The sequence below is a fragment of the Perognathus longimembris genome, chromosome 28 (assembly GCF_023159225.1).
Source record: "Perognathus longimembris pacificus isolate PPM17 chromosome 28, ASM2315922v1, whole genome shotgun sequence".
NCBI lineage: Eukaryota > Metazoa > Chordata > Mammalia > Rodentia > Heteromyidae > Perognathus > Perognathus longimembris.
The window spans coordinates 82,982,763-83,007,341 of record NC_063188.1 but is presented as its reverse complement, the minus strand read 5'-3'; the positions used below and the strand labels follow the sequence as shown (position 1 = coordinate 83,007,341).

Sequence of the window (24,579 nt, the reverse complement as noted above, 5' to 3'; positions counted from 1 at the left end):
TGTGCAGGTCCTGGGGCTTGATTTCAGGGCCTGGGAGTTGTCTTGCTCAAGGCTAGTGCTTGCAGGAACTACAGCTCCACTTCCTGACTTTTGGTAGTTAGTTACCGACAAGAATCTCAAACTTTGCTGCCTGGGAAAACTGCAGATCCTCAGATCTCAACTTCCTTAGTAGCTAGGATTACAGGAATGAGCCACCACCTATTGGCTTTTTGTCTTATTTCTTAAGGAGAGCATCCAAATTGTGTAAGGCCCCACAAAACTAGTAGTCACTATTGTTAATTTTTATTCAAAGGGAGAGAGGACATTTCTTGTACAATAATTCATACCACTATTCCAGAGGCCAGCTTCTAGTCCATCAGTGACACTGGGCAAAACACTTGTCTTTCTTCTAAATGCCATCTCTATCATTCAGATCTGAGTGATTTTAATACCCAAATGACTAGAAACATTGTTTTCTGTCTGTGATGTCTTTCCATAGACTTTGTAACTAAAATAAAAGTGGATTCAGGTCTGCCTAATATTAGGTCCTATATGTAGACTGGGTGTTTCATAAATAAGTGAAAGGCATACTAGTGAACTTTAGAGAACTTAATTGTCTCAGTGCTGGTTTGAAATGCTTTTGGATATTTTCTACAACTTTTGCCAGGCTTGCACACTTCAGCATAACTCCTGAAAGAGTACATATTCTAAATGACATTACTCAGAATTGATCCAATGCTAGGCATTGTGGGGCACACTTGTTATCCTAGTGATTGGGAAACTGAGGCAGGAGAATCATGAGTTTGAGTCAACCTGGACTACTTAGTGAGATCATGTCTCAAAAGACTGATGTACATTTGGAGATCTGTGACTATTTTTGAACAAAGAATAACAGTATCTTGATAGATCCCTTTTTGTTATTTTGTCTGAAAGAATATTTTACAATCATTAAACCTTTTTCTATTAATAACTAATTAAATGATTTTATATGCTGTGTTAGCAGTTGAGAGGGAGGAACAACCCTGCTAATTTGTTAGTGTTGTTTTTCATAGACAATGCCTGTATTTTGTGTGTGTGTGTGTGTTTGTTTGTGTGCACACGCACACCAGTAGTGGAGCTTGAACTGTTAAAGGCTGATACTCTACCACTTGAGCCACACATTCACTTCTGTTATTGGCTTCTTTTTAAAATTTTCAACTTTTACTTATTTTTTTAAATTGTTATTATGAAGGTGATATGCAGAGGGGTTACAGTTACATGAGTCAGGTAGTGCGTACAATTATTTTTGAACCATGTCTCACCTTCCCTTATTCTCTATTGTTAGTTGCTTCTTTAACATATTGTGGCTCATCATCCATCTTCTATCATCCATATATTTTTAAACACTTAAATCATTTTTTCTTTGACACCATAAGATCCTAAATTTTTATTTCCACATTGATTGTTTCTTTTTTATTCCTTTCATTTATTTTATGCTCCCATCCCCTCCCCTCCAGGGGTTTGAACTCTGGACTTCACTCTCTTACTTGGCTTTTTTTCCTCATGGCTGGTACTCTGTCACTCAATTTCTGTTTTTGTTTTTTTTCCTGGTAATTCCTGGCTCCAAATCTTAATCCTCAAATCTCAGCTTTTTGAGTGGCTATGATTATTGGTATGGGTCACTAATACCTGACTGGAGCTTATATTCTTGTGGACATCTAGTTTAGAAATAATCTCATGTTTCTTTTGTTGATCAATTTAGGGTTATTGTCCACTCTCTCCCACTTTCAGCCTAGGGCTTCAGTGTTTCCTTACCTGTAGAAATCTCTTAAGTCTCTAATTTGAACCCTTTTCTTCTTCCAAACTCCTGCCTAATACTTTATCTGCTTGTGGATATTTCACACTTAAATACTAAGATTCACCATGTCCTGAAGCTACCATGCTGTTCACTCCAGCTTCTCTTCCTGGGTTCTTTGACTCTTATTGCCAACATCATTCTTTCCATCATTTTTGTTTGTTTGTTTGTTTTGCCAGTTGTGGAGCTTGAACTCAAGGCCTGAGCACTGTCCCTGGCTTCTTTTTGCTCAAGGCTAGCACTCTACCACTTGAGTCACAACGCCACTTCTGGCTTTTTCCATATATGTGGTGCTGAGGAATCGAACCCAGGCTTCATGTATACGAGGCAAGCATTCTACCACTAGGCCATATTCCCAGCCCCACTTTCTTTCCATCATTTTAAAAACATCATTTTCTTTAATCTTCCACACATTGTTCCTTAATTTTTTTTAATGTGCTAGGGATCTAACACAGGGCCTCACCACTGTATACATCCATAGACCTCTTGCACCTTTTAGCAGAGTGTTTAGCTTCTGTCTTGGGCTAATTCCTTTTCTGCCTCCCTAGTACCACTCTCCTGTCCCTATCCTCAGGACAGACTTATGAGCCCTGAAGCCTACATGGTTATAATATCTTCCCAGTGACCATGCTCTGCGGATATGATTATCCCTTCACATCCATCCTGCGTACATTATTCTCCTGGTTCTGTTTTACTTTATTCTTTTTTAAAATTTCTTTATTGTTAAAGTGATGTACAGAGGGGTTACAGTTTCATACATAGGGCAGCGCGTACATTTCTTATCCAATTTGTTACCTCTTCCCTAATTTTCCCCTGCCTTCCCCTCTCCCCAATTCCCTCCCTCCCTTAGTTGTGCAGTTGGTTTACACCAGATTGGTTTTTGTAAGTATTGCTGTTGCCTTGGTTTGTCATTCTATCCTTTGTCTCTCGATTTTGATATTCCTCTTCCCTTCCCTAGTTCCAGTACACGTACATGTATGCACCTCAGTAGATGAGTGGATTAAGAAAATGTGGAACATATACACAATGGAATTCTATGCCTCTATCAGAAAGAATGACATTGCCCCATTTGTAAGGAAATGGAAGGTCTTGGAAAAAAATCCATCCTAAGTATTGGTTTGCTTTAAATACTAATTTCTTCATGTCTCTTCTATGGTCAAGGCATTCTGGTCTCCTTTTATCACATTGTCAAGCCTGTCCCCCTCCTTACCCAGAAATATCTGTACCTACTTTGTTGAAAAACTAGATTACCCACTTTTCCCCAATGTGGACTTGAACTTTAGTCACACTGCATCTTGTTCCAGTGCTACACTATGTTTATTTTGTACCCTCATGCCCCCTTTGGTTTCATCTTTACATGGAAGTGTTTCTTTCCTCATATCTAGCCTATAATACCTGAGTGAAGATCCTTTCCTTCATCATTGTTGCTTCCATTGTTTTCTTTATTTTGTAGAGCTTATAATCTTTTTTTTTTTTTTTTTTTTTTGCCAGTCCTAGGCCTTGGACTCAGGGCCTGAGCACTGTCCCTGGCTTCTTTTTGGTCAAGGCTAGCACTCTGCCACTTGAGCCACAGCGCCACTTCTGGCTGTTTTCTATATATGTGGTGCTGGGGAATCGAACCCAGGGCTTCATGTGTACCAGGCAAGCACTCTTGCCACTAGGCCATATTCCCAGCCCCAGCTTATAATCTTTACTTAGCAATTTATGCTTATTTTTGCATCTTATTTTTAAATTTGATTTTAAGGACAGAGGTCTAGCCACTGCTTTTAGATGTTAGGTTTTACTCATGATTCACTTCAAATAGAACAAATGACAGAAAACCAGTGATGAGAGATTTAGTATCTGCCCTTATCTGAGCATTTCTGAAATGTCTGTCTTTAGAGATAGAAATAAGGAAAAGAGAAACTATTCTCTATTTCTTGAGTGTGTTTGGGATTCCGGAGTGTTTGGATCAAAGGGGTTTTAAAAGGCTTTGTACTCCAATCACCTAAGATTGTAATCCTCTTGACGGTATCTCCTTAGTCTAACTGTAGCTCTAAACACATCTAGAGAAGTGGCTTGCTTTATCCCTCTAAGCAACTCATTATTAGTAGAGGTAGCTCTGGTTCCTGGACTTGTGAATAGTTTTTAGAATCTCTACGATGTACCAAGCAGTGGCTAGATCACAGGAAAGAGAGATATAAAGATGAATAACACCCTGTAAGGTGCCTTTAATCTTTTGGAAGCAGCAATTCAGTGGGAAAATAATTAACAAGAATATAGTGAGATAATCATTAATGTTCTGAATGAGAATAAAGTACTAGGACCTTGAGAGAAACAAAAGGATTTTAACCCAACAGTAGTGACCAGAAGAGAACCAATAGAGAGTTATGAGGATGTAAGCTAGATATAAGCAGTACTTAATTTAAGCCTGTGTCAGAAGTGTGGGAGGGGGAATAGTTGCTTTCTATCCCCATTGAGGAGGTGATGCGACTAGCTACTGAGATAAGTCATTGTGCCATGTCTGCCCATGATTTTCATGCCTGTAAGAACTGTGAATGGTTACCACAATGAAAACACCTTAGTCATAGGACTGCTTTTGTAATTAAATGCCAGTGTCATTTAGGAAGAGCTAAATAGTCTGAGCAGTAGAATCCCACCCCGTCCTGTTTTTGTCCTGGGAGCCCACTTCCATTCCACTAAGAGAATTGGAAGTCCTAGTTACCCAGAGATCAGTGGAGATTGAATTTTTCTCAGCATCGGAGACAGAAAAGCCATTTTGCAAGATGATTAATGTTCCAAATTACAACAATTGAGGGCACAACATACCTCAATTTCCTTTTTTTTTAAACTGAAATGTGTCACACAAGAATCATTTTTTCAAGAACCATTTAGATATTTAACCTAGAACTTGGCAGCACATACTGTGTGGTTTTGCAGTTATTCAGAAAAGCTTCCATCTAACAATAATGGCACTTATTTTTGTTGCCTTATTATTTATACACCCTTTGGTTAATTGAGAATTTTTGCCTCTTAGAATAAATTTTTGCCTCAGTGCTCCATATTTTTATTAAAAATAAACTAGGTTACTTTTACTTGACTGTATAAAGCTTTTAATTGATGAGTAAAGAATATAAGAATTGCATTTATTTGAGTTCTGATTTTTTAAAATCTTTATTGTTAAATGAGCTTTTGGATGGATCTGACATTTAATGGGCAATTTGAGCATGTACTCAATCCTAATTGATTTGAACTTATACATAACCTTCAGTTAATGTCAAAAGGGGGGTTTAATGGTAGGTATAAGTGTCATATAATTCTATGAATCACAGAACAATACTGGAGAAAAATAATGGTAGAAGCTCTTGATTAATATTGGGTCATGTACTCTATGCAATTGTAGCATACTTTAACATATGACAACTTTTGCAGTGTTTGGATTTATGTGTATCTAGATTGGTATACCAATATAACTGAGATATTATAGTTTTATATCACATTCAGTTTAATATCATTTTATATCATTCAGTTTTATATCACATGTAGCTTTATATCACTCTTGGCTTGCAAAAATGCTGAGCCCTGTAGTTTAGAAAATGCTATCACCCAATAAGTACTTGTCTAAGGAATATACTTGCATGTGCGAGATGGATAGATTTCCTGATGATAGGGTTGGGTTAGTATTTTTAGTTCAGACAAGTTGATTGGTGAGATTATTCCACCCACTTTGTATGTGCTGGTTTTGGGGCTTGAACTCAGGATTTTTTTTTTTTGTGGGGTGGTCTCTTTTTTCTTGCTCAGTCATGGCTTGTGCTCTAACACTTGAGCAATGCCTTCAGCCATACCTATCTATTGGTTATTTTGTAGGTGATGTTTCATAGACTTTTCTGCCCCAGCCTCCTTCAAACTGTGACCTTTCAGATCTCAGCCTACAGAATAATACAGACATGAGCCACTGGCGTTACCCTTTTATTGCAACATATATATATATATATATATGTATATATAGAGAGAGATAGATAGATAGATATGCATATACGTGTAATTTAATTAATTTTTTTAATTTTAAAAATTATTTTAAGTACTTGTACAAAGGACTCACCCCTTCAACAAATAAGTTTATAAGTACAATGCATCTTGATGCATACCACACCTTTCATCAATCTCCCTCATCCTTTCTAACCCAAGCCTTCCCCTCAGTTGCCTTGATTTCATTGCATATTTTGGCTACATTCTCCTCCTCGATGTGTGTGTGTGTGTGTGTGTGTGTGTGTGTGTGTGTGTGTGTGTGTATCCCCACTAGCAGTTTGCTTTTCCCTTCAAATTATCCGTTTGCTGCTATATTGTTTAATGTTGTGTATGAGGAAAATATAATGTCATTGAGCTGCAGTTTTTGTCATATAAAAGGTTGGATTAAGCAATATGTGATATATATTCTGGTTTCTCCTCTTAGCAGTTTGCTTCATGAAGGTCTGTATCTTCAGATTTCCTTTTCATACCTACTCCTCAACTGGTTTTCTCCTATGCTTTATTCTGGGAATGGTTTGCATCATCTTTCAAACTGACATCCACCACTGAATGAAATCAGCACCTGCGTCTCTTCTCAGGTTCTCATTCACACCTTCCTTATGAAGTCTCTGAGTCTTTATTTAAAAGCCTTTTCTAGCTGCTAGGCCAAAGTAAACAAAGCTCCACTTATTAATAATATTTAATTGATTGAATAGGTAAGAGGATCAATAATAACTTAAAAACCAAATGATAAGCTTTGAGAGCTAATTACATATTAACCATGTCCAGTGATCACAGAATGTCTTTTTTTAAGAGTTCAAAGGACAGATACAGAAGCTTAGAGCTATAAGCAAATTACCAAATGCCAGAAAAGTTTTAAATAACACAATTTTATTCTGGACTTCTAAAATATTGACTTCCAGGACAGTATGTTTTTTATTACCCACTTCAGTAAACTTGCTCTGTAGTTTATCCATAGATCTGCAATAACTTTCACTATTGCTTACTTTGAACATTGATGATAAACGTAGTAATTGTTGCTTGACAGTAGTTTATACATGAAACTATATTAAATGGACTGTTTTTTCTCTGTGAGCATTTAAATTGAAAATATGAGGCATTCTATTAGGTATAAGCACATTCAAGTGACAATCATACTTTTGAAAATAGCAAATTTAGAGTAACGTATAGAGAAATTTAATACTTTTGATCTGGTTTGGGTCATATATCCTTTTGAAAATCTGATGAAAGTTATTTGACCTTTTCACTAAAAAAAATACATATTTTTCCCACATAAACTTTCCTCCCCTGCTCCAGGCTAACATCCAGTATTGTGAAAACCTCTTCAGTTTCACTGTCCTTGTAGTGTAATTTGGGCATATCACTGAGAGTTCATAGATGCAGTTCAAAAAAATACTAAAGATTTATTCCATCACGAAATTGTTAATAGTAATCAATTTGTAAATAGATCTTGACAAATATAGTTAAAATATTTAGGCTGAAAACTTATATTTTGTGTTTTAAGTCTATAAGAACAGTGTACCTGATGTGTTTGTAAAGAGAACATTGGGGGAGAAATCATAAGTGAAAGCAGTGAAAACAAAGCTGTAGTGTGATTACATTAGTAATTTTTGAATGTTGGTATTTAGAGATTTTCATATTAAAGTGAAGCTGTTAATACTAAATATATATTTGGAGGGCTGGGAAAATGGCTTAATGGTAGAGTGCTTACCTTGCATACATGAAGCACTGGGTTCGATTCTCCAGTACCACATAAACAGAAAAAGTTGGAAGTGTCACTGTGGCTCAAGTGGTAGAGTGCTAGCCTTGAGCACAAAGAAGCTCAGGGACGGCACTGAGTTCAAGCCCCAGGACTGGCAAAATAAACAAATAGATGAGTAAGTAAATAAATAAATAAATAAAATATGCATTTTTATTTAATACACATTTATAATAGCTTATCAAGATCATTGACCATTGAAGATATTAGACAAAATTCAGGCCACATAGAAGAGGGAAGTTTTGGTCACAGGGTATTTTCTCGTTTATCTGTTAGTCCTGTTGTCTGTCCAGTGATTTATGTGAGACATAGGACCTGTCTATATGGTAAGGTGTCTAGCTGTAAGCCTGAAATACTATTGGTACAGATGGAGCACCTCCAATTTGTATATCCTAAACTTAAAAATCTCAGCATCCTGAGTATCTAGGATTTCAGGCACGAGCCACCAGCGCCCAGCAAGATATCCTATTGTATATATGCAAATATGACAAAATCTGAAAATATGTAAAATCTGGAATTATTCTCGTCCAAAGTGTTTTGGATAAAGGACACACAATTTACACTCAAGGTTGTTTCAGCGGTCCATTAGGGGCACAGAGAAAGGGGCAATTCATTCTACCTGGAAGAAATGACAAGGAAAGTATTTTATGGAGAAAGTCATACTGGACTAAGGTGCCATGGATTTTAGATTTTAGATGAATTCTGAAATATAATGGAAACGACCTTTAAAGTGACCATTTCCAAATCAAATGAGTTAAGTGTGATCTGTGGCTTAAGTTAAAAACATTTTTCTTGTGGACTCACATTCATCCATTCAATATTTGTCTATTGAATGCTTACTATGTGCTTCAAGTAAAATCTGTAGGTTTAGCTATGTTATTCAGCTTTGGGAACAGTGCCTTGAAAACTTTAGTGTAAGCTGATGTTTGACTGTCCTTTGCATTGTCCTTAGAATGTACAGTCCAAGAGTCCAAATATACAGTTATGTAAGAATTCTGTTTTCTAGGGACCTTACTAAATAGTAAAGAATTAACTTAAAAAGGGGGTATTATGTAATGTGCTACACACAATTCTTGGGTGGCGATGAATGTGAAAGTAGAAGAAAAATGTCGTTTTAGCAATGATTGAATCATCAGAACATAAGCCATGGTGACACCAAAGCTGTAGGCATTTTTCACTGAGGAACCTGTTTGTGGGAGTTTTTTTTTTCCAGAGAGATAAGAAAACTTTATTGATTAAACAGCATAGAACTAAACACACACACATGCAAGTACACAGAAAATGGAAAATTCTGTTTAAAATCTATGGATTGTACCAATGTCAATATTTTGGTTGGGATAATATACACACTCTAGTTTTTCTAGTTGCTATTGAAAAAAAAAACGGAGAAAGCACATTCCATCTTTCTGTATTGTTTGTTTCTTTCTCTCTTTTTTTCTTTTTCTGTTTTTTTTGTCAGTTGTGGGGCTTGAACTCATGGCCTGGGCACTGTTCCTGAGTTTTTTGGCTCGAGGCTAGTACTCTACCACTGTGAGCTACAAGACCACTTCCAGTGGTTAATTGGAGATAAGAGTCTCATAGACTTTCCTACCCAGGCTGGCTTTGCACTGAGATCCTCAGATCCCAGCTTCCGGAGTAGCTAGGATTACAGGCATGAGTCACCAGTGCCCAACTTTCTGTATTGTTTCTTTTAAAAAAATTTACTGTCAGGATGATGTACAGAGGGGTTACAGTTACATGCTAAAGGTAGTGAATACATATACATTTCTTATCATACCTGTTTTCCCCTTCCTCGTTTTTGTCCCTCCATCCTTCCCCCCCCCACCCTTTACCCCACTCCCTTGCTTTCTTAATTATTTTTTCAAAAATCAAAATTTAAAATAAAATAAACAGAAATCTTATCCTTAATGTTAATTGTCACTCTAGTCTATGATGCTCTGTCCTCTATGATTAGTGACTGTAAATTCCTTCCAGCTCAGGTGGTATATACATATATATCTCTTTTCTTTTGTTTCATGTAATCTGTTCTTTCTTTTTCTCTAATTCCCCCCCCCACTCCCTGCTGTCCTTGAGTTGCTTAGATTGTTTTCCTTAGTGCCCTCCTGTTGCAGCTGTTGGGCCCTTTCTACTGTATCTGCCCCCCTCTATTTTCCATTCATTCTGTGTCTGAGCTTCTTTCAGATGTGTACCTGTGTACATCTTGTGTGAGGAAAGGGTATATGGTCCTTTAGTTTCTCTAAAATTGATTACAAAGAAGTCTTTTACTTCTTTATTTTTGGTGTTCTTTACAGCCTAGATATTAAATTATGTACATATGAATTTATGTACATATAATTTAGAGTTTGTATTTCACATTTGGGTGCCTTTCTCCTGTGGGAGTTTTTATTGTAACTATTTGAGCAATCTGTATGAGATGAATCCAGCTTTGCAAAGTCTGTAGGGTTTTTTTTTGTTGTTGTTTACTTGTTTGCTGTTATGGCAGTTTGAACTGAGAGCTTTTGCTCAGCTGGTGCTCTATCACTTGAGCCACACCTCCAGCCCAGCTTTTTGCTTATTATTTTGGAGATAGAGTCTCATGGACTCTTTTATCCAGGCTGATTTCTAACTGCAGTCCTCCAGATATCAACCTTATAAGTAGGTAGGATAACAGGCGTGACCCACTGGCATGTAGCTCAAAGTGTTTTGAAGTCTAGTTTTTAAGGAAGAATGATAAAGGGTAGAGGAATTGAGAGTTTAACCCATCTTTTTGCCACAGGATTTCTGAAGTTCTTTAACCTACCAGTGTGCTCTGAGAATTTCTCCCAGACGTAGAGACAATATAAAGTATCCCAACTTCTATGAACATTGATGCTTTTCCCTTAGAGCTTTCTCTTGAGGATTCAGGTCCCCTATAACAAGTTGGGAACTATGGCTTTAAATTGTAGCATAACCTATTGTGCATAATCTGAGGATGATTCTGTGCAGCGCCAGTGATGTATTTTAAGTGTCATTGAAAGAATTGGGCAAATAATGAATTAAGAGGTAATTTACATTCCCTAACTTAGGTGAGCTCTGTTTATCTAAAGTGAAGATGAATGCTGAAAAATAATCAAATAAATTAGGACTGTCTAGACAACCGGTCTGTTGAATTCAGGGCAAATTAAAGTTAATTGTTAGCTTTTTTCTGTTTATCCTTTGAGACAGCCCTGTTCTTGCTTATGGAGTAAAGAGTTTATAAGATTTGGCCTTTTCAAAAACAGTGAATTATTTCTCTGAAAGGAAGCAAAAATACAGATGGATATATAGACAGAAACACAGATATACAACATACATAGGAATGGTTGTATATATCAGGAACAAGTTTGTTTGCATAGTAGTCTATTTTCTTCTGCCAACAAGCACAGTACTGTTTTTCTTTCTTTTTTTGCCAGTCCAGGGGCTTGAGATTCAAGGCCTGAGGACTGTTCCTGGCTTCTTTTTGCTCAGGGCTAACAGTCTACCTCTTGAGCCACAGTGCCACTTCCGACTTTTTCTGTTTATGTGGTACTGAGGAATCGAACCCAGGGCTTCATGCATGGGAGGCAAGCACTCTATACCACCAAGCCACATTCCCAGTTCCCCCACAGTACTGGTTTAAAAACCAGAAAACGTACTATTAATACTTATAATCTACCAAAGTTAAAATGGCCTAATACCATATCCTTATAAAACACCCTACCCTTGTAAAAGCAAAAACAATCAGTAGCATTAGAAACTTCCCTGGGGCTGGGAATGTGACTTAGTGGTAGAGTGCTTGCCTAGCATGCAGGAAGCCCTGGGTTCGATTCCTCAGCATCACATAAACAAAAAAAGCCTGTTAGAAACTTCCCTATTGCCCTCATATGTGCATAAGAAAAAGGCATTCTTAGTATGTGATTTTTTTCATTTGCTGCAACAAGCATTTTTTTTAAATTTTATTGTCAAATTGGTATACAGAGAGGTTACAGTTTCATACGTTAGGCCTTGGGTACATTTCTTGTACTGTTTGTTACCTCCTCCTTCATTCCCCCATCCCCCATTTGACACCTGCAATATGGTAGGCTCTGTTGTAGGAAAGCGAAGATGCTTAATGTAATGTAATTTTGTTATCATGAAGTTCATAACACAAGCTGGATGTGGTAGCACACAATGTATAATCCCCACTCCTGGGAGGCAGAGGCAGGGGATCACGAGTTCTAAGCCAAGCTGAGCAACATAGCAAGTTCAAGGCCAGCATGGAATACATAGTGAGACCCTGTATAAAAGAAAGTTCATAGAGCATATTTAGCTTTACAAGAAGGCACTTGCTATTTTCCCATACCTCTGGCTATTTCCAGGTTAGTAAGTGGCACTATAATTTATTCAGTTATTCAAGCAAAAAAACTCTCATAGTCATTCTTGATTCCTCCTCTCTCTCTCTCTCATGGTACTGTGAATTGAACTCAGGGCCTTACACTTGATAAGCTGGTGCTCTTAACTACTGAGCCGTGGCTGTAAAATATGACTCATCTTTTTTTGTTGTATACTACAGCCATTAAAATGATAAGTCTTGTTGGCTTAGCCTCAGATATGTTCTAAATATTACCACTTTCCCCCTACTGTAACCACGAACACCTCATTCAAGCCATTGTGGTCTTTTGCCAATGTCCAAAACACCAGAATGCCTTACATGGGGACTTGTATCTTAGCTAGTTTTCTCTGAGTTTTTCTTTCTTTCCTTCTTCCTTTTTAGGCCAGTTCTGGGACTTGAATTCAGGGCCTACGTGCTTTTTGCTAGCACTCTACCACTTGAGACATAGCCCCACTTCTTGCTTATTGAGGGTAATTGTAAATAAGATTCTCATAGACTTTTCTGCCTAGGCTAGCTTCAAACCTTGATCCTCAGGAGTCAGCCTCCTGAGTAGGTAGGGTATAGGCATGAGCCACCAGCACCCAGCTCCTGTTTTTTCCCTTTACAGTCTGTTTACCTCACAACAACTAGCATGTTTGTTTTTAAGTTAAAATAAGATGAATCATTCCACTGTTCATTGAGATTCTGTAGCCTGAACCATCTTTTCCTCACTCATTGCCCTTTGAGCACATCAGCCTTGTTTTCATCTTCTCCAGATACCTGAATAGCTCACTTCCTGACTTCCTTAAAATATCTGCTTTAATGTCTCCCTGGAGATGCTTTAATGATAAAATAGCAGTCCCCATCACCATTCATCACTGTCCTCTTACTCTGATTTATTTATTTTCATAGCACTTAATAGATTCTTAATATTTTATAACACTTAATATTTATTTCTTTATGTCTTTGCCTTCCCAGTAGAATTTAAGCTTCAGGTGATACCTTTGTATCATACCTGTGAATGTGCTTGGGACCTAGTAGGAGCACATTACTTATTGGATGAAGGAATATACTGAGCTAGGTTTATTTTCTGAATAAACCTTTGCTTGTGAAGGTAAAAAAAGTTACTAGTTGGCTAGTGCTTAGTGTGTAATGTTAAATAAAGTTGGTAATGGTGGGAGTTACTACCTCATTTCTCACTTTAATGTTCCTATAATTTTCCATTAAACATGATGTCAAAGCTAGTCATTCCAAAAGTCCTGGAAGCCTTCCCAAATTCCTCCAGGTAAGCTTGCTTAAGTGCTTCCATTAGCACCTGTTGTTATTGTTGCCTGCACTAGGGCTTAAACTCTGGGCCTCTATCTCTTAACTTGACTTTTTCACTCAAGGCTCACACTTTATCACTTAAGCCACCCTTATACTTCTGTTTTGTTTTGCTGGTTAAGTGGAGCGGAGCAACATGGACATTTCTGCCTTGAGGGACTTCAAACTGGGATCCTCAGATCTCAGCCTCATGAGTAGCTCTGATTATAGGCAAGAACCTATAGCTCATTAGCACCTTTTGCATCCTTATAGTGAGTAGTACAGCTTGAATTTGACCACCTGTTTATTTTACTGAACAGCCCTGATAAATCCCATGTGTATCCCAAGGAGGTACTTATCTATACCTTTTGGAAAATGCTGAATTAGTTAATTCAAGACCAGGGAAGTATTACTTAAGATAGAAACTGAGCCAGGCATGGTGGAGGCTAAGGCAAGACTATGAATTTGAAACTGGTCTAGGATACATAGCAATGTTTTCTCTTTAAAAAAAAAGACAAAGGACAGAAAGAAAGAGAATGAGAGAGAGAAAGAGAAAGACAAAGAAAGTGACAAAACAACCTGAGTTTACAGATGAATGATCAACATTTCCTAGTATACTATAAAGAAGTTTAAGGATTGAAGCAAAATTATGAGCAATAGGTTAAAGGTGACCTTCAGGGTCACTTTCCTTGAAGATAATACTAACTTCCAAGGTGTGCTATGTGGTTAGAATTATCTTATACTATTTCTCTGGGAATAGTAGGCCTTCCAGGATGCTTGAAACACTACAAAAATCGGTGGAAACAGTAGTATTCATGAGCGTGGCTTTCAGAAGCTGGAGCTTGGTTTGAGGTTGTCATGGCAACACCACTGCTAGCTGGATACAATCTTGCACCTCACACCCAGGCTTTCCTCATTTAATGACCAGGGCTGTCAAATGAAGTGTGTGTTTAGTAGCAGTACCACTGCTAGCTGGATACAATCTCTCACCCAGGCTTTCCTCATTTAATGACCAGGGCTGTCAAATGAGGTATGCTTTTAGTAGATTTGTCTTTTAAAAAAAAAGAAGAGATTCTATCAAATTTATTCCATTTTGGTTTCTGTGCAACTCAGATGTTTGAAGAGGCAGAGATAGCAAGAAAAGAATCATGTTGTTTAAAACTCATTATCGGGCTGGGGATATAGCCTAGTGGCAAGAGTGCCTGCCTTGGATACACGAGGCCCTAGGTTCGATTCCCTAGCACCACATATACAGAAAACGGCCAGAAGCGGCGCTGTGGCTCAAGTGGCAGAGTGCTAGCCTTGAGCGGGAAGAAGCCAGGGACAGTGCTCAGGCCCTGAGTCCAAGGCCCAGGACTGGCCAAAAAAAAAAAAAAAAAATTATCATTATTTAAAATCCACAATTTAAGGATTTGTCTCAACCATAAATTATTATTTTCTTGTTTCCAGATTGTTTGCATTTTCAAAGTGATCAGATGTCCTATTTACACCATTAGACCTTTATAAACAGAATGTAGCTTCCCTGGGCTCTTTACTATCATTTCTGTTATGAACTCCAAGATATGGAAACAAGAGTTTTTTTTTAGTATACTGTTTGCAGTTATTTTTTTTTTAATTTTTTCCTATGGTTTATCCCCTGTTGTCACTGTTTTTTATTTCGATATCCTTTGTCTTGTATAAAAGTTTATCTGCTATGCAGAAGGAAGGGGACTCACAGAAATGATGAGACAGAGGACAAAGGGTGAACCAATGCAGCAGCAATAGTCACAAGACACTATGTTGGAAATGAACTTTATAATTTGTGGGGGAGGGGAGTCAGGGTGAGGGAAAAGGAGAAAACAAGGAAGGGGGTAACACTGTTCGACAATAAATGTACTTAGTTCCTTAGTTGTGTAACTGTAACCCCTCTGTACATCACCTTTACAATAAATTAAAAAAAAAGAAAACCACAGGACACTTGGAGGATCCTGAGTTCTTTCCCTCCTAATGTGCTTTATTTACCATGGCTTGGGAGAAGAGTTCTGAGTGGGCCAGTGTTCATTTAGACTTCTTTCTCTGAAAACACAGATAGAAGAATCACAGACTTTTGACAGTATGACACTTTTTAAAAAGCATGACCTAAAAACAAAAGTGTGATCTAATAGACCCCTTTTCTTTTTTTACCTTTTTTAAATTTAATTTTATTGTCAGGATGATGTACAAGGGGATTATAGTTACATATGTAAAGTAGTGAGTACATTTCATGTCAAATTTGTTATGTGATACCTATTTTTCCTTTTCTTTATTTTTTTACTTTTTCATGTTTGTTGCAGCATTCTTTTTTTCTTATTTATTGTCAAATAGAGGTTACAGAGGTTACAGTTTCATAAGTTAGGCATTGGATACATTTCTTGTACTGTTACCTTCTCCCTCATTTCCCCTTTCCCTCGCCCCCTCCCCATGAGTTGTTCAGTTGGTTTACACCAAATGGTTTTGCAAGTATTGCTTTTATAGTCGTTTGTCTTTTTATCCTGAGTCTCTCAATTTTGGTATTCCCTTTCACTTTCCTAGTTCTAATACCAGTACATACAGTTTCCAGTGTACTCAGATAAGATACAGTGATAGTGCAGGTACAGTCACAGGAAGGGATACAAGAGGATCATCAACAATAGAAGCTACAGTTTCACATGTCATGTTGAAAGTAATTACAACAGTGATATATCACTTGTTTCCATAACATGGAGTTTATTTCACTTAGCATTATCTTATGCATTCATAGGGGCGTAGCTATTAGGCTCTTGTGATCCTCTGCAGTGACTAGCCTAAACCTGGTTCAGTCACTCTGGCAAGAGGTATGGAGATTCCTCAGAAGGCTAAACATAGAGCTCTCCTATGACCCAGCAGCCCCACTTTTGGGCATCTACCCAAAAGACCACAAACAAGAACACATTAAAGCCACCAGCACAACAATGTTCATCACAGCACAATTTGTCATAGCTAAAATATGAAACCAACCCCTCAGTAGACGAATGGATCAGGAAAATGTGGTTCATATACACAATGGAATTTTATGCCTGTATCAGAAAGAATGACATTGCCCCATTTGTAAGGAAATGGAAGGACTTGGAAAAATTCATGCTAAATGATGTGAGCCAGACCCAAAGAAACATGGACTCTATGGTCTCCCTCATAGGGAATAATAGACCCTTTTCAAGATGACCTCTGTGCTTCAATATCCCAATAAATATCATTCATATTTGCTGATTAAATACATTTATTATATAGCCTGGGTTCTGTTTCCAGCAACCCCTCCAAACAAAAAACTTTAAATCCCCTCACAATAATTCTGTTTAGCCTGAAATCACACTGGTAGTCTGAAATGGCAGTGTATATATATCATGGAAATACAAATGCTTCTGAACAGCTGCTCCCTACTAGCTGTTAGCTAATAATTTACTAGCATATGTGTGTTAGTCTCTTTCCTTATCTTGGAAGAGTGGGACATAAGGCTTTTTACTCTTGATTCCATATGCTCATTAAATTATAGAAAATGAAAAAAAGGAAGAATTATGATGTACAGTATTCTTAGTTTGGGCTTACCAAGCTATATTACTTGGAACAAGATGAAATAAAAGCTGGTATTTTAGGCTGGGCTATAAAATCAACTTTTATAGTGGTCACATTTTATTTGATGACTTTCCTACATACATAGGAATATTTTCTAATAATTTTGTCCTATTTATTTACAAATGTTAAGTATTTTCAGAGATACTACATAAGCCCCTAAACTCACTTGTGAGCTTGATCATTGAGATATTTTTTCTATAATTGATTATTGGGGTTTGTAATGACAAGAGTAAATTAATATGCATAATGATATGCAAACTAAAGTAAAAACAGAGTTAAAGAGGTTAACCTAAGACTTATCTCTTCAAATAGGTATCACCTTTAGTTTTTTTCCATTCAAATCCACAACAACAATTGCATGAGATAAGCTTTTCTACACCAATAGGGTTTGTCTGTGCTTTATTTGTGACCTATTGTATTTTTCTAACCTTTCAGTTATCATGAAAATTTCTTATCAATGTCTTTGTTAGGTTTTTAAAGTAGGTAGCCGGTAAAGGAGAACGCCACGCGGTATTCAGGCAGGAGAGAACGTTTATTACCGAACTGCTGGCCTGTGGCCAAGGTGATCCATGGCCAAAGAGAAGGGGAAGAGAGAGGGAGTAACCCCCACCCAGCCCTGCTTTATCTAGGGCAGGGGCAAGGGGTGTGGCCAGGTGGATTAGGAGGTGACCTCAGGGAAAGGGGAGGTAACTGCCTCCAGGTCTGCAGGTTACCCAGGTAACTGGGTGGAGGCTTAATGAGGTGGGGGCATCTGCATGTAGCCCTCAGGGAGAGGACCTAACAGTCTTGTTCACAACTAACAAGCAAAATGACACATTAGCACCCATTTAGTCAGCAACTTAGAAGAAATAGGCTTTGTATATGTAGTCATTCTTTCTTATCTGAGGATAATTGGTTCTAGGACAACAAAATGTATGGATGTTCAAATTTTTATATAAAATAGTATAGCATTTGCATAGAACCTATGCAAGCTTCCGATACAGTTTATTTAAATCGTGTTTAGATTACTTATAATACTTAATGCAATGTAAATATTTTGTAAGTTGTTATACTGTTTAGGGAATAATGACAACAAAAATCTGTACATCTTAACTACAGATTCTTCTTTTTTTCAGAGTCTATGTTTCAAAATATTTTTTGTTTTGTAGCCGATTGATTCTGAGGATGTGGAACACATGGACCCATGAATACAGAGGGCTGACTCAAGTAGATTTTCTTAAAATAAGTTAAATCTTCCCCTTCAAATTCTAAGACTAGTAATTCCAATTTATATTTAGGACCACAGAGTTTTTCTTTATCTCATTGTTCTTACTCTTGCAGCTTTTTTGTGCCAGTTCTGGGACTTGGACTCAGGGCCTGAGTGTTGTCCTTGAGCTTTTTTGCTCAAGGCTAGGGTTCTACCACTTGAGCTACCACTCTACTTCTGGCTCTTTACTATTTAATTGGAGATAAGAGTCTTAGGGACTTTCTTGTGTAGGATTGGCTTCGAACTTCAGTCCTTACATCTCAGCCTCCTGAGTGTCTAGAATTACAGATGTGAGCCATGGGAGCCTTGCACAGTTGCATTTCTTTTTACCTAAGCAAAAATCCCACTTTTCAGTAATACCAACTTGATTTACCAACTTGATTTACTTGCTTTTTCCTACATATACAATCTCAGGACAGTAGCACTAGTGCTAACACCAAGTAAATGATTATTGAAACAGTGTTTGCAGTTCTTTGTCTTTAGGATACAAATTATTTAAATTGAACTGCCAAATTACAGGGTTTTAAAATCACTAGTAATAATTGTTCCTTTCCTCAACCACTTGGGAATGTGTCTTTGTATTATTTGTATGAAAAATAGTTCCTATCTTTTGGTTACTTATAATATAGTAAGGGAAACAATTTCTAAGAAGCATATCATTTAGATATAAATCATAAAAGGTCATAATATCAGAATTTTCAATGAAGAAAAAACATTGGTATATGAGGATTGGTATAAGCAGTGAGAATTTTCAGGTAAACACATGCTTCTGTTTATATAATTAGCATTATTATTATTATTTGCATTGCTTGTGTAGCAAGCACTCTTAACACTGAGCTACCCTAGTACTATTTGTACCACCAAGATTTCTGTGAGAGGAGCTCATAAAATTCTCTAAATACAATTTTTTTTCCAGAAAACAAAATACACATGTTAACAGTAATTTTGTGTAACTTAACCTGACATACTAGATAATTAGTCCTTTAGGATCCCTTATAATAGATAATGATATTGGTGACTCAATGTGGCTGGATCTTTTTTTTTTTTTAGAAAAACACCGAAACAATGGATTTTGTGCGATGCTCTGCATTCATTTTATAGATAAATCTTGGCTATCTAGCATATAGATGTTAATATTTCTAATTTTTTGTTTTCCCTTTAGGATTGGCTGCTGCTAAACTCTTGTCTGAATATGATATTAGTGTTTTGGTTTTAGAAGCCCGGGATAGAGTTGGAGGAAGAACATATACTGTGAGGGTAAGTGACTTTAATACATATAACTTTGCTCCAAACTGCAAGTGGGACTGTCCATTTGAGGTCTCAAGAGTATGTTCAGTTTCTTTAAGAAAATATGTCTGTTATATCCAGGGCTTTGAATACAGTTTTACCTTATAAAGAGTAAGCAATGTTGTTTGGCTTTGAAAGAAACTGAATTGAAAATAAACAGGCATTGTATACCTTGAGCCACACCCTTAGCTGTTTTTGATTTAGTTGTTTTTCAGGTAAGGTCTTGAATCTTGGTCCAGGCTAGCCTGGATTGTGATTCTCAGATTTAAGCCTGCCCAGAAACTAGGATTACAGGCACCACCATGCTCATCTTATTTGTTGTGAATAGGGTCTCCATAACTTTTTCACCTGAGCTTATGTCAGGCTGTGATCCTACTGATCTCTGCCTCTAAGTAGCTGAGATTACAGGCATGTACAACCACACCCAACTGGTTCTAGTTTTGATGTTGGCAGCACCTGGATGGCTGGAGACCTCATTTGTCTCATATATAGAATCAGAAGTGTCCATTTGCTCAAGACTTTTTAAAAGTTTACATTAGTTATACAAGGGTAGGGACTATATGACATTTCCATACATGTATGCAATGTATTTCAGTCAATCTTACCTTCTCTCTTTTGTTGTTTTTCTGAAATACCTATCTTCATTTTGGAGATCACTATTAAGCTGTTCCTTAGCCCCACTTGTTTTCAATCTCTAAAATCTTTTGCTTATTAAATTGGAGCATCAGTCATGTGGCAGATTTTCATTAAGAACAAGTTATATAAAGGAAATGAGAATTCTACCATGTTTGTCCTGATCTATACCAATAGCCTTAGCCTGCTTGGCTAGGTTACATTGTTTGTATATGGGAGCATCAGACAGGAACTTCTAATATGTAGTCAGCATAATATTGCAAACTTCTTAGGCATACAAAAAGGGAGCCTCAGAAGTGCTTAGAAATGAGTACTTAGCATTTATATGCAAATGACTAGGAGAAGATGGGGAGGGGGTTGTTGGCCTGGCTGCTGTCCCTGAGTTCTTTTGCTCTAGGCTAGCACACTACAACTTTGAGCCACAGTGACACTTCTGATTTTCTGGCGATTAATTGGGTAAGAGTCTCACAGACTTTCCTGCCTGGGCTGGCTTTGAACCGTGATCCTCATATCTCAGCTTGAGTAGCTAGGATTACAGGCATAAGCCACCAGTTCCCATCAAAGAAGGTTTTAAGAAGGGACAAAAGTATTTTAAACAGGATTTTTAAGTCAAATATTGTGAGAATTGCTTCAAATAACATTAGTCACTTGGATAATTTTTAGAGGAGCTGCCAAAAAACTACTCTGGATGTTAATATATCAAAAATGTCAGGGTTGGAGGCATGGCTCAGTTGGTAGAGTGCTAGCTAATAAGCAAAAGTAGTATCTAGTTTGAATCTTGGTCTCAGGCCTAAAAATAAAGGAAAGAAAAGAAATAACCAAAATATCAAATTTGGCACTATTACCTGATATTCGTTCAGTAAAACTTATTAGCAAGTCCAAACCTGCTAATTTTTCCTGACATGAGAACCATAATTCTTCAGAATCTAATTAATAACGTTGAAATACCCACAGAGCAGGCACAAGCTTATTCTAATGTGTTTCCTAATATAACTGCATGTCCACAGTGTCTTCAGTGGCTAATGAGATGTAAATTAAGGCCCCAAAGACAGAGTGCAGCATAGCAGAACACAGTATTGCACTTTCAATGTCTTACTCTGGAACCCAAGGTACCACATTTAGAATGTTTCTGCTTCATAAAGAAATTTTCTGTAAAATGCTTCAACTGTTTCATTCTTTCACTTAGAATTATTTACTGTAAAGAGAGTATCAGTGTTCTAATGACATCATGTTTGGAAATGCCAAAGTCCTCTTGCTACTTTTATTAAAGCCTAGAAGTTAATAGATTACCAACTCTAGTTTTGTTCTTCAAGGTTAAAATGGGTGTTGGACACTAGAGAAATTTTGAAGGCCAGCACAGATGGTTAAATGAGAACATGCATAACCTGATGTGCTCTCCAATAGCCTTTCATCTTCAATTCTCTTTCCTGGCTCCCTTTGTTCTAGGGACATTTGCTCCTTTGCTATTGAATATACTAGGTGCTCTCTGCCTTAGTCTTTATACTGGCTTTTCCTTCTGTGGCAGTGTACTCTTTTTCTGGAAATAACAGATTGGTAAGTTGTATTAAAATATAGACTAGACAAATTATATTGTATGTGTGTACATGTACACACACACACTTACACACTCACACACACTTACATGTTCAAAGCATCAGAGAGCCAGAGACCTAACAAATAGGATTGCCTAGGTATGGGGGTTGGGATGGTAAGGATGGGATTACTTACTATTGAAGAAGCTGCTGGGAGCCTGAGCTGTGCTTTTGTTTTTATTTTTATTTCTTTTTGCCAGTTCTGGGGCTTGAATTTAGGGTCTGAGAACTATCCCTGAGCTGTTTGGTTCAAGGCTAGTGCTCTCTCTACCATTGAGCCACAGATCTACTTCTGGCTTTTGGAAGTTTATTGGAGATAAGAATCTCACTGATTTCCCATCCTAGGCTGGCTTTGCACCATGATCCTCAGGATCTCAGCCTCCTGAGTGGATAAGATTATAGATGTGAGCCACTAGTGCCTGGTGCAAGCAGTGCTTTTGATAGTCTTGCAAAGCTAGAAGCCAGCAGAAGGGTGTGTGGAAGGGCCGGGAGTGGGGAGGAGATTTGGTCAACTTCTCACTTTGGTTGTGCTGCAACTAGGATTAATGGTGAACTGCAGTAAGACTAGGTGACATGTGCATTTCAGCCCAGCTTAAATCTCACACTTAAAAATGAATTTTCTGTAACTTTATCAATGACTGGGTATGGTAGCTCACAGAGGTTAATCATAGTTACAGAGGAAGCACATGGCTGGGCACAGTGGCAAAGCCTCACTGAAAATAGCCAATGCAAAATGAGGCTAGAGATGTGGTTCAAATGGGAGAGTTCTTGCCCAGCAAGTATGAGGCCCTGAGTTCAAACCCTAGTACCACCAAATAATAAATAAATACACATACATGCACACACATATAATATGTCATTACCACCAAATAAATACATAACAGTATAATTTATTTATCAAATCACTGGGAAACATGTTAATAAAAAGCTATGAAAAGTGGAAAACTGCATTCAAGAGAGGGTAAGAGAAAAATTTTAGCTTATGAGAATTTGCATATTTGTAAAAAATTTAGTAGGTATATGAATCTTGTTAACTTTTTAATATTCTTTTCCTTAGATGCATTCTTCCCTAGAAGTGTTTAAAAATGTTATCATAAGCTCATCAGTGTGAATTGATTTAAATTTTTATTCAGTCGCAATCAGGGAATCAAGCCTAATAAATCTCTGTGTCTCCTGTAGCAAAAGCACACATAATAACTTAAGTGTTTTGTAACCAATATACTGCAGTTTTCTTTAATCTTTATGGCTCACCAACAGCTCTACAAATGGAGGTCCTCTTGTGAAGTTTTCAGTTGTTTAGTTGCACTTTATCAGGAAGAGATAAGATACTATTTTGTAAAATAAATAAGATCATTTTTATAAAACATACTTTTTGAGTTTTAGTTTTAAATAAAGTCCTCTGACCACTTTTTCTCTTTTTGCAGAATGAGCATGTTAATTGGGTAGATGTTGGTGGAGCCTATGTAGGACCAACCCAGAACAGAATCTTACGTTTGTCTAAGGAATTAGGCCTAGAGACTTATAAAGTAAACATCCGTGAGCGCCTAGTTCAATATGTCAAGGTAAGTTTGACTTTTTACCCAAGTGACCAATGAGGAAGCATTTTATTTGAGAAATATTTTGTTTGTTCTCAGTTACTGATTTTTTTCTCAAAGCAATCATAAAAATAGCCTCTTGGCCTTAAAGTTGTATTTGACCCTTCTTTTCTTTTCCTTTTTCCCTTCATCTTTTAGAAACTTCCTATGAAGTAAAATCAGTATGGAGGTGAGATTGCCTGAATAAACATGCTCACACACATATATCTCTCCAGTTCTAGGCATCCTCATCTAGAAGCCAACTGTAAAGCCCCAAGGAACACAATAGTTTGAGGCCACTTCTATAGCCTTTGTCCTGTTTCTGCCTCTTCATCCTCAGAATTTGGCATGTTTTTGAACACTTTGATAATTTCCTTTTTACCTGGCTTTGATTGTTTGGAAGCCTAGCTCAGTTGTGCATTTCCTAGCTGCTTCAACAAAGGATTGTTTAAACTCAGCTGCTCATATTCACCTAAAAAACAATATTTGTTATCACTGTTTTTCTTTCTCATTAAAGACAAACATGGAGTAGTTGAACTCTGGAAACGTACCTAAGAAATCATGTTTCCAATCTGACATTGCAGTCCCCTTCCTGGAATGAACAGGGGTCATTTACTCATTGCAATGGCAGAATTTCCATGCCAGTAACCATATCACTTTTCAGCAGACACATCTCTTCTTTTTCTTTGTCACAGATAATCACCAAGAGTGGAGACTACAGGACCTTAGGAGTTAAAAACCCTGATGTCTAATTAGGAGGTCAGGAATTTTGGAAAACTCTGACAAACATGTGGATTGGATGCTTGGGAGACTCTGGCAGTAACACATGTGAAAAAAAAAACCAACCCAGAAACTTTTAGAAAAATTGTAGGTTCAGAGGTTAAAAGAGAAATGAAGAAAATATGAAAAAGCCTACAATGTAGCAACCGAGGGACTATCTCAGTGACAGAATACTTACTTGCCTAGTATGCGTGAGGTCCTGGATTCAATCCCTAGCACCCCAGGAAAGTATCTGGAATTTTGGTTTCATTAAGCCACAGTCAAAAAGGAAAAGAAACCTTTGCTTCCTAATCCTTTTTTCTGTGCTTCACAGTGTTTTCCTAGGCTAGCAAAGAATAACACCAGTAAAAACAATAACAGCTAACATATTTAATGTGAGGATGGAAACTAAACCCTCTACACTCAACTACTGATTAGATAGTCATGGAAAGTGACTCTCCATTCCAACTGGGAAGCAAATGTAAATGATGATTACTGTGGAATCTGAACAGACTCATGTTTGTAATCTGTTCCTTCCTACAAGTCAGACACTGAGAGATTTATTTTACCTGGAGGCTAACAATAAGCAACGAAAAACTATATATTTAACTCCTTAAATTCTTAGATCTGCCCCACTTGGCTGGCATAACTATTTCCATTTTACAGATGAAAA

The 24,579-nt window shown here is 37.3% G+C and overlaps 1 protein-coding gene across 1 annotated transcript in view; it reads left to right on the top strand.

The window, feature by feature from the left end:
• The window catches only part of LOC125343382 (amine oxidase [flavin-containing] A), a 62,537-nt gene that overhangs the window by 2,992 nt on the left and 34,966 nt on the right, over positions 1-24,579 (top strand). The window contains exons 2-3 of the mRNA XM_048335775.1: positions 19,224-19,318; positions 22,998-23,135. Of these exons, the coding sequence (XP_048191732.1) occupies positions 19,224-19,318; positions 22,998-23,135 (233 nt within the window). The remainder of the gene's footprint in view (positions 1-19,223; positions 19,319-22,997; positions 23,136-24,579) is intronic.